General features: G+C 42.6%; 2 protein-coding genes across 12 annotated transcripts in view; one reads left to right on the forward strand and one right to left on the reverse strand.

Annotated features, from left to right (window-relative positions):
• NOL8 (nucleolar protein 8) overlaps positions 1-5,943 on the reverse strand; it is a 31,799-nt gene extending 25,856 nt beyond the window's left edge. The window contains exons 1-4 of one of the 5 annotated variants that reach the window (XM_056524027.1): positions 5,888-5,943; positions 2,344-2,508; positions 935-997; positions 739-817 (exon numbers count right to left, since the gene is read on the reverse strand). In XM_056524027.1, the coding sequence (XP_056380002.1) occupies positions 739-817; positions 935-997; positions 2,344-2,476 (275 nt within the window). In that variant the 5' untranslated portion in view covers positions 2,477-2,508; positions 5,888-5,943. Of the gene's footprint in view, positions 1-738; positions 818-934; positions 998-2,343; positions 2,509-2,613; positions 3,198-3,672; positions 3,803-5,887 lie in introns of those variants that run through there. The other 4 variants (XM_056524030.1, XM_056524032.1, XM_056524031.1 and 1 more) reach the window with 4 other exon arrangements.
• The window catches only part of CENPP (centromere protein P), a 373,003-nt gene that overhangs the window by 57,712 nt on the left and 295,755 nt on the right, over positions 1-19,536 (forward strand). For 2 of the 7 annotated variants that reach the window (XM_056524042.1, XM_056524048.1), the window contains exons 3-5: positions 9,994-10,143; positions 13,094-13,245; positions 17,285-17,373. In XM_056524042.1, coding sequence (XP_056380017.1) covers positions 9,994-10,143; positions 13,094-13,245; positions 17,285-17,373 — 391 coding nt within the window. The other 5 variants (XM_056524045.1, XM_056524043.1, XM_056524046.1 and 2 more) reach the window with 5 other exon arrangements.

Raw genomic sequence — 19,536 nt, forward strand, 5'->3', positions numbered from 1 at the left:
TCATGTCTGTAGGTTGTATGATTGCATTGGAAACTTGTTGTAGTGTTTGTATTTATGGGAGTGGCTTTGTACTGTAAACGTGGGAATGGCTTTGTAAATCCTCCCTTTGTGCTATTAGGTATGAATAAACTGAATGCTCACTAGCAAAGGAGACTCTTCCTGAGGTATCTGAAAGGATTGTGGATAAGATGTCTGATTGCGGGGTCCCGCAATCTCTCTTGCGGCACCCACCTGTCTCAGCTGCACGCAGCCCTGGAGGGTCCGTGTCTGAAGCCTCACAACCATGGGGCCGGAGTATGGCGATGTCATGACCCCGCCCCCCCTTGCAACATCACACTCCGCCCCCTCAATGCAAGCCTATGGGAGGGGGCGTGGCGGCCAGGAAGTGAGGGTGTGGCTATTATCCCAGGCGATCAGACATCTTATCCACTATCCCTCCTTTGGATAGGGGATAAGATGTCTTAGGGCCGGAGTACCCCTTTAACAGGCAGTGAACAGCAAATCCTGTGGAAGACCCCTAGTGGCTCAAACATAAAACCTTTAAAAAGGTTTTTCTTAATAGAACATGTTACAAAATAATTCAGTGTATAGCTGAAACTTTAGGCACATTTTTCAAGGAATAACAGCAACGTATGAAGAGTGAGTAACCATTTAAGAGGACTGTCCTGTGATTGATGTATTTCCATTTTTACATCTCTGCATGGGTTTACTAGAAATGGACTGTAATAAAATACTTACTTATGCAAAAAACTTTCCTTGGCAGTTTCTATCTGTAACACTCCTCCTTTCCATTTTGTCTTATTCAGAAGAGAGATACCTATAAAACAGATGAAATATGTTGTGGCTTGTGGAATAAATGACGAAAGGCTATTAGAGGCCACAGCATCAGCTGCAGACAAATGCACGTAACTTTATATTTAGGAGAGAAACTCACATTTTTTCAGGTCTGCATCTGAGATATTAATGTTCAGGTAGGCAAAAGTCTTTATTGGGTTACCTGAAACCAAGACGATTGGAATAGAATTAAAGTGATAAAGTAACAAAGAAAGTGTATTTAAGGAGGATAACCCTAGAAATGGATTTTGGGGGTAATTTATTAAGCCATGCCAGTGGTTCAGAAGCCAGAATGTTGCTAATTTTTGCGCATATATAATTTTTTTGGTTACCATTAATGCAGAAAATGAGCAACATTTGGAGCATATATGCTGCCAGTAAGGGGCGGACATATCACCTGTGCAGCCGGTTCAGTTGTACAGAGTCCCAGCGTGTGAGGGGGGGGGCCCTCGCGAGCCATACACGTGAGCAGCGGCACTGCGTCACCGCTGCTCACTCTTCTAAAGCTGCTAAGGCGTATAATAGCGCCGCGGGAACTTTAGACAGTGAGCCTGCCGGCAAACCCAGGTCTGACAAGGGACGCCAGAGAGAAGCGCTGCGCAGGCCAGGTAAGTGCTGTGTGTGTCTGCGCCTGTGTCTCTGTGTGTGTGTGTGTGTGTGTGTGTGTGTGTGTGTGTGTGTGTGGGGGGGGGGCTATGCTATCTAATGTGTGGAATCCATGCTACCTAATGTGGGAGGCCTAAATGAGCTGTGGCATATGGGGGCCTTAATAAATAATTAACAACTGATATTAGGGGAGGGTGTCCTCCTGAGCAACTGATATGGGTGGGGGAACCCCTGAGAAAGTGACATATGGGGGTCCAGCTGAGTAAGTGACATATGATGAGGGGTTTGGGGGGGGGGGGGGGGCAGGCACATTCTTTGCACAGGGGCCCTTTGCTGTCTGTGCCCGTCCCTGCTGCCAGTATATGCGTGAAGGTGGGCTTGGTCTACCTGTACAACTATCAGGTAGACTTTTGACAACGAAAGGCACTGAAGTATACACCAGCCCTGGTCATCTTACATTTCTGCGGTGGATGCAAGGGCAGCCACGGTGACGCTGAATTTACCAAAACACTGCAGTTAGTAAATGTCCCACTTTATTTTTAAAGCTGATATAAGACTAGAGCTACACTGCTACATTTTATAGCGCATCTCATTTTAACTATTAAGTGACAGTTTTGGCCACAGCAATACATTGAGTTACATGTAATCTTGCATACCGCAGCAAAATGTTACAGTTTAGCCCTAGCCTTAGACAAATATAATTTGACCCATAATTTTGGAATATGTGGGTGTAGGGATATTTATCAAAACTCGTGCAGACCAAAAAGGAGCTGCAAAAGACCTACCCACCAGAGAAATAACAAGGAGGCATCTGGTAATCTGTGCACTGCAATGTCTCACAGACCAAGAAGAAATCATCAACCCCAGATTAACACCATACTAGCAGATTATCTTTTTACTTACCCTGATCGTCTTTTCGGGAAATGATGTCCACTTCATCCACCTTTCCGAACCTGCCAAACCTTTCAGAAAGTTCTTCATCAGTGACAGATGGGCCGATGCCACCAACATATAAGCGCCTTAACGTAGTCTCCATGACTCAGACCAGAGAGGATGTTAAGGAAACTTCTAAGATTCAAAAACATTAAGAATTAATACTGTAAGAGCAATTTATTATAAACACCCAGCACACATTTAGCTTTCTTCTGAATTTATTTAAGGCCCTGTACACACCTGCTTGCTGATGCTGAGTGACAGTATTGAGTTCTAAATCTAGAAAATAACCTGGTTAGTCCAAACTTTGTTTCATGTCAAATGCAACAACGGCTTCAAAAATCCTATGCACTACAGGACCATCATTCGGGACAATAAACATGTGCTAAATGCTTTCAACAGTAGACACCCTGTTTTACCCATTTTTATGTTATGTTTCTCACAATGCTGTCAACGATTAAAAAAAAGAAGAAGAGAAGAATCAAGTGCACATGAAAGCACCATAGACATCTCACAGAATAGCAGCTCAGCAATAGGGAACTGTAGGAACAATAATTTGTCTGTGAATGAGATGAAGCCATAAATAAACATCTAATAAACATTGTCAATTGTTTACAAAAACTCTACACTGAATCCACCTTTTAAGCAAATTCTCTCTCTATGGCAGATTGGGGCACAAAGACATCATAAGCCTGGGGGGGGCTTGGTGTAGGCTCTGCCGGCTCAGCCAATCACTCCCCCCAGCAGTGTCCTATCTTGTCCAGGAAAAGACTGTGGAATCGGACGTGGGCGTATATGGGTTTCTTTCTCAATTTTCCCTTCAACCCAGAACGGTTTTTTTTTTTTTTTTTTTAAAGAAAACACTGGATAATCCCTTTTAGGCAGCTTTCACACTACCGTTTGCGCCCGACGTATTTTTCTCCCACTATCTTCCGGCGGAATAACAGGAGTCATACAGGCGTTAGAGGAATCCCATTCAAGTGAATGGGATCCTCTTTGCCCGTTGTGACTCCCATTAGGCACCGTTTTAATAACGGACTTTAATGGCGTTCAAAGTGGAGAAAAAAAAAAGAGCCCTTAACTTCCCTTTGTAACGGAGCATCACACATAGTGTGAAAACAGCCTAAGAACTTTAATCAAAGTGATATTCTTTAAATCCTTTGTAAGAGAAATAATTTACAGAGCACACTTATAAAATTATGATCGGCCAATGAACACCTCCATCACAGTTGCGAATGTGGAAAAGTAAAACTGTTTGTTACATCAAAGACACAGGACATAGAACATGAGGCCACTTACCAATCAATGGAAATCCAACCAATACATCTCCTGTCTATCAGTAAAGAACCACTGTGTCCCTTTCATTGGCCACCAAGTGACACAGCACCTTTCAAGCACTCACTCCAGGTCTCTGGCTATTGTAAGAATTCTACTTTCCGCAGCTAGAGTTCTACTCTCCAGACTTTGGAAATCGCATTGGTGAGTGGATATCAAGAAAAGATGAAGATATATAGATATATATATATATATATATATATATATATATATATATGTGTATGAAGAAAGAACAGCACATCCACAAAAGGTAGTCAATCATGTGTCTGTGCACGCCATCATCTGGGTCTTGGTAAGAGATATACAAACAAAGATATCCATAGGAAAAGACGGCAGCACCCAGCAGTTGATCAATCCAGGTGAAGTTTATTCATCCCCAGGCACAATACAAAGTGCAATACAAAGTGCAATACAAATATATATATATATATATATATATATATATATATGCTGGAGGAACTGGCTGCCTGGGAACATCGCTCACAAGCCAAGTTTCATAATAACTGGCTTCTGTGGATAATATTCAGGAAATTTTAATAATTGCCCTCAACCTATTTTCTCTTCCATGAGAAGGAAAACTTTTTGAAGTCACCTAAAGTTGAAGGGGATAAGTGTAAGATGGCGGGAGATCCAACCACTGGCACCCTCAGCGAACACCTGCATGGCGCTCCGGCTCTCCTCGTGCACGGAGTGGGGATTGCCACGCGCCCTTCATTCATCTCTATGGGTGGGCTGAAGTGCTGAACCTAGTGTATCTCCAGCTTTCACATGAAGATGCATGGAGGGGGCGACACTGTCCCTGCATGGAGAGCCGGAGCACCATGCAGGAGATTGCGGGGTCCCAGTAGTCAGACCCCCTGCCACCAGGTGCACGAAATCGCTCCTGGCGTCCCTCCTCCCAATGCTGTAATCTGCCGGTTATTGAATAAAGTACAGCTGTCACCCCGTACATGGTGAGTGCCATCATCATTTCTTTTTTTGCATGGTAAGTGAGCTATTACACCTTGTTCACACTGGTGTGGTGCTCTGCGGCGTCCGTTGCTGCCGCGGCGCCGTGTCTGTGGGGAGGTGCGGCCTATAGACTGGTTTGAGTGGCATTGGGGCTGCTCTGCCGGTGGGTCGTTCCCTCCTGTGGGCACTTGTGTCGCGGCGGTGGTGGTCGCCGCCCAGTGCTGCGCCATTTTATGCTGGAGACGTTAGGGACCCACTCTGAATAGGTGGCCTTGAAGAGGCGAGTGGGCTTGTACTTTTTGATCAAAAATGTATACTAACAACCTGTTAGTTTTTGATATTATGCTGAGAAGCAATCAGATCATTATGCAAGATTGTAGATGTGCACCATGTCTGTTTTTCTACCCGAATTCACTCTTTTTTCGCATTGTTCACTGAATTTCTGATTGAGCACCCCACTGAAGGTGTACTGACTTAAGCGTTAGGACATTGGGCGTATGAGAGCTGTGCCGAGCTCTCTTTCTATTTTAAGTGTGTTACTAGTGAATGTATTTACTTTCTCAGCTCCTTAGGTCTTTGCTCAGACACCAGTGAAGAGTTAATGTCAGTAAATACCTATATCACTATAATAATGCATAAGCCTATACTATGTAACTAAGATGCCATCATTTAACTCTGTTACAACAGTTACTCTGTTGTTGTTCTATGTTGTGAAAGAACATCAATTGCCTTGTTAAATTCCCTTCATTTTATAAACGAAAAATACATTTAAAAAAAAAAAACTCGGGACAGCGATAATATAAAAAAAAAAAAAAAAAAAAAAAACACTTAACGACTGAAACACTGCAGATTTGTTGTAGATTTTGATTTAGCTTAATTGGGAAAATTTGCAGCAAATCAGCATTCTCTCAGCCCTGTGTAAACACACACATTTAACGTGATAAAACAACTAATGAAAAGATGAAACCTCTAATTTTTGCAAAAACTACAACTCCCAGCTGTCCGGGCATGCTGGGAGTTGTAGTTTTGCAACAGCTGGAGGCACCCTGGTTGGGAACACACAACCCGAAGGTTCCATCAGACAGATCACAGTGTTAATTTATCACTATCTGGGTTTACTGCCATGAAACCGCATGTGAGTACAGTATATATGCCAAGTGTGAACAGACACACAACACGTCCTCCTATTAACAGCAAAAAAAAACACCGACTGACAACATTCACTCACCAACCTACTATGGGAACACATGTCACACAGACTTGCACTGTAAAAACTCACATTGCACTCCTGTGCTCCGAAAAATGCCTCCTCACCGGAAACAAGTCCAAGGAAACTACGTTCCGCTGTGCACACCTTCCTTCCTTCCTTCCTTTCCGAGCGGGTTTCGCCTCGGCCATTCCCATAGATTATGGCGACTCGGAATGACTCGGTCATACACCCGCATAGTCTCTGACTTCACTTACAATTTCACTGACATAAAAGCGGAGGCAAGAATCTGAAACGCGGAACTATTTCGCTACGTGTCAGACCGGAACGGAAGCTTGAAAGCCAAGCGCACCGGACCGTACCATTTGACCTGAGTTTGTAGGGGACGACAAGCGTGATTTTCTAACGTGTTTTAAGTCACTCCGCAGCTGACGTAAATGTTATGGTGTTTTCTTACTTTATGTTATTGCCGTCTATAAAAAACATTCCATTTCCATTTTCTGGAGACATTGGATAAAGTGGCTTGGGTTTTACCATCTGTGCGCAGCTGTTTTCTCGTCTTGAGGGCGCGCAGAGTTTGAACAGTGAAGAGGAGGGAGGTGAGTGCCGGGGATGGAGGAGTGCAGCCCAAAAAATGGTCTGTGACCTAGAGATTATAATATACTATATTGGTAGCTGCAGGAGATATTGGCTGGACCGCAGGGGAGGGGCCTAGCATAAGTGGGCGTGGCCTTTACTGGCGTGTGTGTGACAGGAATCATACAGTAGGTACAGGTCTCTATTATCGATGCTCAAACTATACATTTGGAAAGTGGTCTCCAACCTGTTGCTTTTCAGCTGTTGCAAAACTACAACTCCCAGCGTGCCCCGACAGCCTTCGGCTGTCGGGGCATGCTGGGAGTTGTGGTTTTGCCTCAGCCAAGAAGCCACAGGTAGGACCACTTCATGAGATGTACAGAAAGACATAAGGAATACTTTATAATTAAACTTAATAATTGAGCCTATATATAGAAGAATGAATGACAATAGTGTGCAGTTTTGGCGCATGTTTACTAGAGATGAGTGAACTTACAGTAAATTCGATTCGTCACGAACTTCTCGGCTCGGCAGTTGATGACTTTTCCTGCATAAATTAGTTCAGCTTGCAGGTGCTCCCGTGGGCTGGAAAAGGTGGATATAGTCCTAGGAGACTCTTTCCTAGGACTGTATCCACCTTTTCCAGCCCACCGGAGCACCTGAAAGTTGAACTAATTTATGCAGGAAAAGTCATCAACTGCCGAGCCGAGAAGTTCGTGACAAATCGAATTTACTGTAAGTTCGCTCATCTCTAATGTTTACTTTAGCCTTACAGTTTAGTTTTTTCACTACGGAAAGCAACGTAATATGTTACATTTTACTGTAATTGAAGCGCATGGAAAGGGCATTCTACTGTATAGTAGCACTGTGTAGATTCACGCCACATTTTTGTCATACATTTTGGCATGCTTAAAAGGGTACTTCCGTGGAAAACTTTTTTTTTTTTTTTAAATTAACTGGTGCCAGAAAGTTAAACAGATTTGTAAATTACTTCTATTAAAAAAAAAAATCTTAATCCTTCCAGTACATTTTAGGGGCTATATACTACAGAGGAAATGCTTTTCTTTTTGGATTTCTCTTCTGTCACGACCACAGTGCTCTCTGCTGACCTCTGCTGTCCATTTTATGAACTGTCCTGAGCAGCATATGTTTGCTATGGGGATTTTTTTTTCTGCTCTGGACAGTTCCTAAAATGGACAGCAGAGAGCACTGTGGTCATGACATCAGAGAAATCTAAAAAGTAAAGCATTTCCTCTGTAGTATACAGCCCCTAAAAAGTACTGGAAGGATTAAGATTTTTTAATAGAAGTGATTTACAAACCTGTTTAACTTTCTGGCACCAGTTGATTTAAAAAAAAAAAGTTTTCCACGGGAGTACCCCTTTAAGTCAATGGGAGACGGATTTAGTACTGGTGCAAGGATTTTTGCCACCCTAGGCAAAAGCTAATATTGCCTCCCCCTCGACTCACTGTCACAAACCCCCTCCCCATGTAATCTCCCTATTTTTAGGGTGACACACTGTAGCAAACTCCCTCCTCATGTAATTTCTCCATTCTCCTATTGAGGTGACACACTGGGGAGGGGGAATGACGGAGAGGCGGATGTTATGAGACGCAAACGCTGTCGGGATGCTTGACAGACCTCAGAGAGGAGTGCTGCATGCAGTGGTGCTGCGCTCCTCTTTCAGACTGAAGAATGCTAATTATTATGGTACCGGGGGAGAGGGTGTATTGGGTGCACACTGTAAAGATGTCAGTTCGGTGGGAGTGGTGCTGGCTGTGAGCAGGGGGTTCAGATGCTTGCTAAGTTTCTTGCAGTCGGCAGAGCAGCGCCCCCTTCAAGAGGGCACCCTAGCCGGCTGCCTATATTGCCTATAGGCACAACCGGCCCTGGACGGATTCCGTTTTTAGAATCCATTTTGCATATAAAACATTCAAATTAAACGTACAGCAATAACACTGCATGAACTTAGCCTAAGGCTAGGTTCAGTAGAATCACACTCAATACTCATCCTAGAGCAGGTATAGGCAACCTTCGCCACTGCAGATGTTTTAGACTACATCTCACATGATGCTTTTGCAATGTTCTGGCTGTAAGAGCATCATGGGAGATGTAGTCCAAAACATCTGCAGTGCTGAAGGTTGCCTAAGCCTGTCCTAGAGGTTCTCAGGGCTATGCCAATAAAATGGTCAATAGACCAAACTTTAGAAGTAAAATAACATATATTGCATATGATGCATATGACGCATTTCTAAGCCAGTCCAGCTTCTTCCTCAGGACCTGAGAAGGAGGCCAGACCGGCTTTGGAATGCAATATATGCCATATTTACTATTTTGGTCCATGTTTCTTAGTAAATTTGGGCCTTTTCTCATGTATTAGGCTAAGTTCAAACATAGGGGGAGATTTATCAAAACCTGTTCAGAGGAAAAGTTGCCCATAGCAACCAATCAGATCACTTCTTACATTTTTGTAAAGGCCTCTGAAAAATGAAAGAAGCGATCTGATTGGTTGCTATGGGCAACTTTTCCTCTGGACAGGTTTTGATAAATCTCCCCATAGTATTTTGATTGGTACTTTTAGCCGAAACCAGAAGTGGAACTAACACAACTATACTGGAAAGATTTGCATCTTTTTCTGTGTTTTGGACCCACTCCTGGTTTTGACTAAAAATACTGACCAACCAAATACTGTGTGTGAACCCAGCCTTACCCTTTCCAGATGTGAAAGGGGTAATTCATGTCAATTTTTTTTCGTGTGTATCTTGCGGCAGAAATGCACCTTTTTAATTAGTAAATTAGTCTGTATAACATACATCCCTCTAGCAACGCAGCCCTTTTCTCAAGCAAAGGCTCAGAGTATTAACATGTCTAAAAAGTGTTGCTAGAGTACAAAAATAATAAATGACATGTACCTGTCGTCGGCCAAACTTTGGCACACAGCAAACAAATGTGGTGCATAAGGGATAGTAAATTCCCCCCATTGTGTGTATTTTTACAGAATCTATGAGAAAACTATTTTATCCAAAGCATTTAATTCTGCATCTGTCTACTTAGGGTAGGGTCGCACGTAACGGATCTGCAGTGTATTTTACATAGTGTGCCTCCAGCTGTTGCCCCGTCTTGCCCCACCCCCTGGCTTGCTAGCAGCGGCAATCTGCCGCTCGGAGCAGCCACACAGGAGCCTGCGAGTCGCCACACGCATGCCCAGTGTACTCAGACATCGCAGCTGCTCCTAATACAGTGATGTCAGTGGTAGCGCCCCCTGCTCTTCCTTGTTGTTCTGATTTCTGGGTCCAACTTCTGGGTCCATGAGTTCAGTGCTACCTTCCTACCAATCGCATTGATACCTGTGTGAAGGTTTGTACATTGTATACTTTCTTTATGCACATCTGTAATATATTAATATATTGTGGATATAGAAAGGGAGAGAAATATAGAATGCGGATAGTGTTAGAATAGTTTTGTGTATTACTCCAGTGCTTTAGTATTTTGTGCCAATTTGTGGGATAACCCCTTTAATCTTTTTCACATAGTTTTTTCCCTTTTTTCAGTATTGTACCAAACATGCAGAGAGATATAATTGAGAGATGTGAAGATGCTATTTCTGCCCTTAAACAAGAACTTCAGGAGCTGCAGGAGAAATATGAAGAAAATAAAAAAGAGATCACCTTCCTGTCTAGCACAAACATCAAGAAGGCATTGTAAGTAATTTTTGGGGGGGTTTCTTTTTCCTGCTTTTATTGTTTAAAGGGGTTTTCTGGCCATTAATAAATGTTTTAGAATGGCGGTGGGGCGCTTTTCATATAGAAAAGTAACCATACTCCCCTTCCCTGATCCCCCACAGCTGCTGTTCTGACAACTTCTGGTTCTCGCTGCTTCCGGTGACATTTTGAACCTGCAGGAAATGCCCAATCAGCGATTAATTGGCTAAAAGCGGGGAGGGCCGGGGCAGACAAGCATGTTTTCTTTTTTATTTTAAAAGCACCCCTGCGCCATTCCAAGGGTAGGATCAGACACATCAATAACGCAGAAATGCCAACCCTACAGTATTTTATGGCATTTTTAAAAAATACTTTAGTTGTGTTAACCCTTTAATGCTCTGGTGTGTTTTCCTCTCCCCAATTTTGTGATGCTTCTCCTATAGACCTCTATAGTTTGAGAAAAACGCTATAAACTCATGTACAAACGTGTGTGTGTGTTTTTGGTGTTTGTGTTCCCCTACATTCTTCAGTAGAAATCTTGTAATAGCAATTGCTATTTTGGGGAGAAACGCCAAACTAATTTTTTGTCTGAAGAAAGCTTAAAACCTTTTCTATGCCTGAAAAACTCCTTTATTTCCCATCAATACTTTAGGTGGGTTGTCTGCTTTGGACAGTCCCTCTTTGATAAAGGGTCATTCTGTCTTGACCAAATAATGTTCTTCTTTTCTATCATGGTGTGACTTCAAAATGCTTTCTGAAATAGTAGTCATACGGAATATTCTCAAGAATTGCCTTTGCAGCAGTATCACATTGATCTCAATAAGATTCTGCTGCCCAGTTCACACTGCAGACATTCTAAATTAGATTAATGAAACATATGCAATCTTCCAGTGGAAAGTCCCAGCACTACGCTGTCCGCTGCAAGTTCCTGTTGACATTGAGTGCCCGAATCCACCCAGAATTTATGTAGTGTGAATGGGCCCTATGCAGCAAAGAGAATAAGACCTTTCAGTACTGAGCCCAGGTCATGGGGCCTGCCTTATGGCGAGTACACACTTGCTACAAACAGATTTTCCCCATTAAATTTCATAAAACTACTAAAGAAAAAGAAGAGAGAGACACAAAGTGCTTCTATGTGCAAGACCAGTAAATATGTAAAATGGGTAGTGTTGGTGCTCATATGCGCTAACCTTCTCGGGTTGTGCAAAGTAATAAGGCAAAACACTCGTATGCACAGATCACAGATGATATTCAAGGCTGCGGCAGACTTCCCACGCTGACTTAGCATACTAACGGGTACATATAATTCACACAGGAAATCTTTGAATTTTGGCATCCGCGATGGATAATGTCAGGCTTGACCAGGAGGGTAAGAAGAAATATTTTTATTAACACCCAACGCGTTGCAGGGCACGCCTGATGAAAGGGCTGGCTCGGCCCAGGGACGCGTTGTGTGTTAATAAAAATATTTCTTCTTACTCTCCTGGTCAAGCCTGACATTATCCATCGACTGGCAGCGCGGATGCCAAACTTCCAAGATTTCCTGTGGGAATTATATGAATGGGAAAACTACAGCATTAATGCTGTTTTTACATAGAACCTCTTCTAGGAACCTCTCCTTCAAATCAATACTGCAGGTACAACAGAATTTTTTCATATTTTTATTTTTATTAATACCACACTTTATTCTTGGTGCAGCTTTGTGCCACACACCCCAAGGTGTATAAGAGGAAACTACCATAGTGAGCATAATATCTTTGTATAAATATATTAAAGATCAATACAGAAGTCTTTCCTATGATCTGATAAATTTTCACCTTTTTATACATTTATATTTTATGATGAAAAGAATGGTACATCCTTTTTATTGTATCTACTCATGTGCTTGGTTTAAATTGTACCTGTCATTATGAAAAAACTTTTGATGTGTCTTAGCGAACTTCTCCCGGCTTGTTCTCCTTATTGAAGGTCTGAACACTCAGACCGCTGTCGATCAAAACTTTTGACATGTCGCTAGGATATGTCTAAAGTTTATCATAGTGACAGTGCCCATTTCACCTGATTGCCTGATTTCAGACTATGGAACTATGGAAATGAAAGTATTGTCATTAATTTATATAAGCCTTAAACGGGGGCTCCGTTGTCTTTCTAGATTCTAGGTAATATTACAAGTTAGGCTGCATTCCCCATTGGATTGGGAATTCGGCAGAAAAATTTCGAAACCTCCTCCTGCCGTATCCATGCCGCACCCTATTGATTTCAGTGAGCCGCCCGGAGTAAGGAAGTGACTCCGGTTAGCTTATTTTCCATCCATATCCGTGAAAACCGTGGTCTTCTGTGCTTTTCAGTCTGATTCAAAAAATGGATATGATCAGAAAATAAGCCAACTGGAGACAATACCAGATTCCGGGTGGCTTATTAAAATCAATGGGGTATAGTACGGACCTGGCAGGGGGCGGTTTTGGAATCCTTGGAATCCAGCTGCTGAATTCGCAATCAGAGGTGAATGCACCCTTATACAAATGTAGCCATCACCAAAAAATGGCAGTGGCACAACATAAAGGAGCACTGTGTGCACATTCTATGCAGTTTGCATAGAATGTATGCCTCCCCACTCAATACCTAAAGGAACAGGGACTCTTGTCAAAGACAAGAGTCCTTGCACCTGTATGTAGGTTCTAAAACTTGCTACTTAAATAGTGCAGTGTGACAGCCAAGGCAGTTGGCATTGGTTACATCTGTCTGTACTAGATTACGGAAGCTGGCTTATTGCTTTGGATCACCATTACAAAAGAACTGGTTGAACCTATCTTATTTTTTTTTTTTTCAACCTTACCTTTTAAGGTCACCCCTTGACACAAGCGTGAACACAGCCTGATTAGCGGAGCAGTACTACATAAAAATATACAAATTACAGCTCATTACATTCTTTCCTTGTGTCCTTTCCTAGAGTGTCCTTTTATGGTAAAAGCAGCAACGATGACAGCACTAACCTAAAAAATATACAGTCAAAGCTTGTGAAATGTGAACAGGAGATCCAATTCTTTCGAACAGTCACAGGGATGGAGTTCACAAAATACTTGAAGAAAACAGAAACTAAAAGTAAGTAGAGACTCCATGTGAGATGGCTGATTCGTGGTTTACCAGCTGTTTTTGGCAGAAGTAGCTGTGCTTTCCATTCATTGACAGTAGCTGCTGCACTAACCAAGCTGCGATAACAGCTGTGCTGCCCTGGGGGTGACAGACAACAGCATGTTCATGTTGACAAAAAGAAGAAAAGAACGTGGCGCTCACTTCTTTTTTAGCTTTTTATATCCTAATCTGCACAACTTCACTTCGACACAGGCAGGGAGTGTGATTGAAAACACCCGTGGCCGTTTTGTGTGTTCCCACGCTCCTTGGGAGAAGGCCTCATGTAGAAAGCGTAAAACGGCCATTGCCATTCTCAGTCCCACTCTCTGCCGTGAATTATAAAATAAGAAGCTGGAAAAGACAATCAGTGAGGGCCACGCTTTTTCTTCCCTTTTGTAGATATTTGAATGGAACTGTGAGAACCCCACCTAGATTCAGCATATACATTAGTGCAGTGTTTCCCACACAACGTGCCTCCAGCTGTTGCAAAACTATAACTCCCAGCATGCCCGGACAGCCGACGGCTGTCCGGGCATGCTGTGAGTCGTAGTTTTGCAACAGCTGGAGGCAAGTTGTTTGGGAAACACTGATCTAGTGTATGAGACTACTGTGGAAGTGCTGATTATTTCTCCCATACACAGCATATTTATATTGCCCTGTGGTATGGGCAGTGACCTTTTCAGTCTTGTAAGCTATTACATATAGGATTGCTTTCATTTTTGTAGATTTAAAAAAAAAATATATTTTTTAAAGAATTTTCTATACCTCAGCGAGATGTGAATAACACAATAAGATAATCATTTTGATTGGTTGGAAAATTAAATAAAATTAGTGCAAATGAGAAGTGGAGAAGTTGCCCATAGCACCTAATCGGATTTCATCTCTGAAATAGGAAACTGTAGACATCTTCACATTTCCCTAGCACTTTTTTTTTTTGACAAATCTTTCTCTCCAGATGGGGTATGTATGCAGTGCTATTGAGAAAATACTCAACTCAGACTGTTCATTTTTATTCTTATTAACCCCTTAAGGACGCAGGACGTAAATGTACGTCCTGGTGAGGTGGTACTTAACGCACCAGGACGTACATTTACGTCCTAAGCATAACCGCGGGCATCGGAGCGATGCCCGTGTCATGCGCGGCTGATCCCGGCTGCTGATCGCAGCAGGGACCCGCCGGCAATGGCCGACGCCCGCGATCTCGCGGGCGTCCGCCATTAACCCCTCAGGTGCCGGGATCAATACAGATCCCGGCATCTGCGGCGGGTCGCGATTTAAATGAACGATCGGATCGCCCGCAGCGCTGCTGCGGGGATCCGATCATTCATAACGCCGCACGGGCATCTCCTGCTCTGGTCTGTGATCGAGCAGACCAGAGCAGGAGATGACCGATAATACTGATCTGTTCTATGTCCTATACATAGAACAGATCAGTATTAGCAATCATGGTATTGCTATGAATAGTCCCCTATGGGGACTATTCAAGTGTAAAAAAAAATGTAAAAAAATGTAAAAGTAAAAAAAAGTGAAAAATCCCCTCCCCCAATAAAAAAGTAAAACGTCCGTTTTTTCCTATTTTACCCCCAAAAAGCGTAAAAAACATTTTTTATAGACATATTTGGTATCGCCGCGTGCGTAAATGCCCGAACTATTAAAATAAAATGTTAATGATCCCGTACGGTGAACGGCGTGAACGAAAAAAAATAAAAAAAAGTCCCAAATTCCTACTTTTTTAATACATTTTATTAAAAAAAAAAAAATTATAAAAAATGTATTAAAAGTTTTTTATATGCAAATGTGGTATCAAAAAAAAGTACAGATCATGGCGCAAAAAATGAGCCCCCATACCGCCACTTATACGGAAAAATAAAAAAGTTAGAGGTCATCAAAATAAAGGGATTATAAACGTACTAATTTGGTTAAAAAGTTTGTGATTTTTTTTAAGCGCAACAATAATATAAAAGTATATAATAATGGGTATCATTTTAATCGTATTGACCCTCAGAATAAAGAACACACGTCACTTTTACCATAAATTGTACGGCGTGAAAACAAAACCTTCCAAAATTAGCAAAATTGCGTTTTTCGTTTTAATTTCCCCACAAAAATAGTGTTTTTTGGTTGCGCCATACATTTTATGATATAATGAGTGATGTCATTACAAAGGACAACTGGTCGCGCAAAAAACAAGCCCTCATACTAGTCTGTGGATGAAAATATAAAAGAGTTATGATTTTTAGAAGGCGAGGAGGAAAAAATGAAAACGTTAAAATTTAATTGTCTGAGTCCTTAAGGCCAAAATGGGCTGAGTCCTTAAGGGGTTAAAGGGGCATTCCGAAGGAAAAAATATGCTTTCAGGTCTACTGGTGCCAGAAAGTTATACATATGAGTAAATTACTTCTATTAAAAAATCTTAACTCTTCCATTACTTATCAGCTTCTAACGAGGAAGTTGTGTAGTTCTTTTCAGCCTGACCCCAGTGCTCTCTGCTGCCACCTCTGTCTGTGTCAGGGACTGTCCAGAGCAGGAGAAAATCCACACAGCAAACCTCTCCCGGTCCATACAGGTGACAGCAGAGAGCACTGTGGTCAGACTGAAAAGAACTACACAACTTTCTCTGTAGTATACAGCAGATGATAAGTACTGGAAGGATTAAGACATTTAAATAGAAGTAATTTTAAAATCTGTATAGCTTTCTATATAGCCCTGATCCACTGCCATTCTGATGGCTGCGCAGCACTTTCTGGTCTCACACGAAGAAGTGCCTACTCATTCGATCAGTGGCTAGGTTGGGTCACCGCACCTCCCCTTGTAGTGAAAGAGTCAGATCAGGCAACCGACCATTGAGTGAAGATCATTCCACGCACTTCAGCCACCTATTACGGAGGACCGCAGCGGATCGCAGGACTGAGACCCGGCTGCAGTCTAAACTTAACATTACAAAAGGGTTTCCCCAAAAAAGTTTAAGATGAGCTAAGTACACTATTGTATCACAGCTTTACTAATTAATCATAAATGCATTTGTGTTGCCCTGTGTTTAAAAGATTCACACATATAGTAGAATTAGGGATCGACCGATATTGATTTTTTAGAGCCGATAACCTGTGAACTTTCAGGCTGATAGCCGATAACTTATACCGATATTCCGTGCATTTTAATCCCCCCCCCCCAAATATCCTTGGTAAAATTAGGGTGCGTGTGTATGTGTGGGTATACCCTGATAAACTGTTTCTGGTCCCGCAGAAGCCGCTGCAGATCAATGATTTAAAGCAGGCGCTTTAAATCAATGAACTGCAGCAGCTTTTGCGGGGCCAGAGACCACCGCCTCCACCCGCTTCTATCCCCCTGCCTGTCCTGAGTCCAACCACTGCCGCTGCCAGAGACCGCCGCCACCACCACCCGGTTCTCTCCCCCTGCCTGTCCTGAATTCAACCACCGCCGCTGCCAGAGACCGCTACTGCCCCATTGCCTCCCACATCCCCGGTTTTATAATTACCTGTTCCCGGGGTCTGCGCTACTTCTGGCTCCGGCGGCGTCCTGAGCTGTCACTGTGCGCCGGGCCACTGACGGTGACGTCGCATTGAGGACGTCACTCGTCATTGCGCACAGCAACAGCGCAGGACACCGCAGGAGCCAGAAGTAGCGCAGACCCCGGGAACAGGTAATTATAAAACTGGGGATGGGGGAGGCAATGGGGCACCGGCGGCGGTCTCTGGCAGCGGCGGTGGTTGGACTCAGGACCTCAGGACAGGCAGGGGGAGAGAAGCGGGCGGTGGCAGCGGTCTCTGGCCCCGCAAAAGCCGCTGCAGTTCATTGATTTAAAGCGCCCGCATTATCGGCATTATCAGCAATGCAATTGCCGATACCGATAACTTAGAAAATCACGAATATCGGCCGATAATATTGACCAAACCGATAATCGGTCAATCCCTAAGTAGAATGTTTTTTTTATTTTTTCATCAAATTTTTTCACACTTTTTTTTTTTTTGGTTTTTGTTTTTTTTTCCAGCTGAGAAAGGAACCATCTATAGCCATAGACTGGTGGGTTGCTGCCGTTTTTTGCCATTTGAAGTGGAGTTTAAAACCTTGGATGCACAGGTATGGAGCTAAAACATAGAAATAATGTTTTTATTTGAATTAAGTGGATGCAGAATTAATCTTCATGCAGATCTGGAACAAATGTTCAAAATTAAGAATAAATGAAATTGTAAACTGTTCAAGTAAATTTAACTAATAAACTGTAAGGCCACATTGGGGAATCACATTTGTAGTTATTTGTAATGTTATATTACAGTATCACCACCAGATGGCAGCAGTTTATTATGTTTACTTTTCTATTGCAATTGTTTTTTTGTTTTTTTTCTTAAATGTGAATTGTTAATCTTAGTGCGTAGATGGTCAGATTAAAGTTCTACTGCTTGTGCCTCTTAAATTATTCAACTAAAGGGATTGTTTGTGTTAACCGTCGTCTTTAAAGCTTCATAGCATATACTTTAGGGTTATGCAACATGCAAAATTATATTTTATGAAATTCTTGCAATGTGTTTGTACTGACTGGATTATATCTATAATCAAAATGATAATTTATCACCACAATCAAATTCCTTGCACAGTGGGTGGCCAGGCTGCAGGGGAAAATCCGTGAAAGGGGTGAAGCAATAAATGAGTATTCAGAGTTGTTTTTCTATTACTGTAATGGGCTCAGAATTGGGAGGGGTAGGGAATAAAAACAAAAATCTATATACTTACCTTCCCTGATCCCGTCGCTGCTGTTTTCTTGGAGTTGGTCCTGTTGCACAGCTACACGATCCCACCTCAGCCACTGATTGGTTAAAAAGGCAGTGCACGTACCAACCCCGAACACAGCAATCCCTGTACAACGTGTGTCTCTCGTAGAACAGTAGCAGTAGAGGAAGGTAAGCGTTTTTGCTTTTTTAAGTTGTCTCCCCCCAATAAAAGTTTAAATCACCGGATGACTAGGGTGCCATGGCGGAGATATTAGACATGTTATCCCCCTTCCTTTAGATAGTAGATAACATGTCTAGTGGCGTAGTATCCCTTTAAATTGCACGGTCGATGGCGTACATGTAAAAAAAATACCAAAGTCCAAAATTGCGTATTTTTGGCTCCTTCATATATCATAAAAAAAATTATAAAAGGTAATCAAAAAGCCCCATCAAAACAAAAATGGTACCGATAAAAACTACAGACCACGGTGCAAAAAATGAGCCCTTGCACATCCCCGTATGGGGAAAAATAAAAGTCAGAAGAGGACAATTTTGGGTATCCTTGTAATCGTATGGGCCTACAGAATAAAGATAAGGTTTCATTTAAGGGTGCACTGTGTAGAAACGGAAGCCCCCAAAAGTTACAAAACGATGTTTGTTTTTGTTTTTTGTGTTTTACATTTCATCCCACAAATAATTTTTTGTTTTGTTTTTGCCATACATTTTGCTATGAAATGATCATTGTCATTATAAAGTACAATTTGTGGCACAATAAACAAGCCCTTATATGGGTCTGTAGGTGTAAAATTAAAAGCGTTTTGATTTTTCCTCCTCCCCTTCTAAAAATCATAAGAGCAAAAATTAAAAATGGCCTGGTCCTCAATGGTTTAATAGGATGTGCTTAGTCCGAGCACCTAGGGCATGTATTTTCCAATCAGAGTGCCTCCCGCTGTTGCAAAACTACAAGGAGTATGCTAGGAGAGGAAGTTTTGCAATAGCAAGGAACAAAGAACTTCACATGAACAAGACAATGCTTCAGTACCTTGCATCGCCGTCAAGTTTCTGGTATTTATACCCCTGCCAAACTAATATTAATGGCCTATCGACTCCAATATACATCAACTCCAGTATACGTTCACTCTACAGAATTTCCAGCAGGAATTCCGCTTACGAATATCAGTTGGAAATTCCAGTACTGCAGATTCCCGTTGCCGGCAATGGAATTCTTCTTCACAGTGCGCACTACGCAATTTCAGCTGTGGATATTCTGCCGCCGAAAGGAATACTCTTAAAGGGGTACTCCACTGCTCAGCGTTTGGAACAAACTGTTCCGAATGCTGGAGCCGGCGCTGGGAGCTCGTGATGTCATAGCCCCGCCCCCTCATGACTTCACACCCCGCCCCCTCAATGCAAGTCTATGGGAGGGGGCGTGACATCCGTCATGCCCCCTCCCATAGACTTGCATTGAAGGGGGCAGGGCGTGACCTCATGAGGGGGCGAGGCTATGACATCACGAGCTCCCGGCGCTGGCTCC

The sequence above is a fragment of the Hyla sarda genome, chromosome 6 (assembly GCF_029499605.1).
Source record: "Hyla sarda isolate aHylSar1 chromosome 6, aHylSar1.hap1, whole genome shotgun sequence".
Taxonomy (NCBI): Eukaryota; Metazoa; Chordata; class Amphibia; order Anura; family Hylidae; genus Hyla; species Hyla sarda.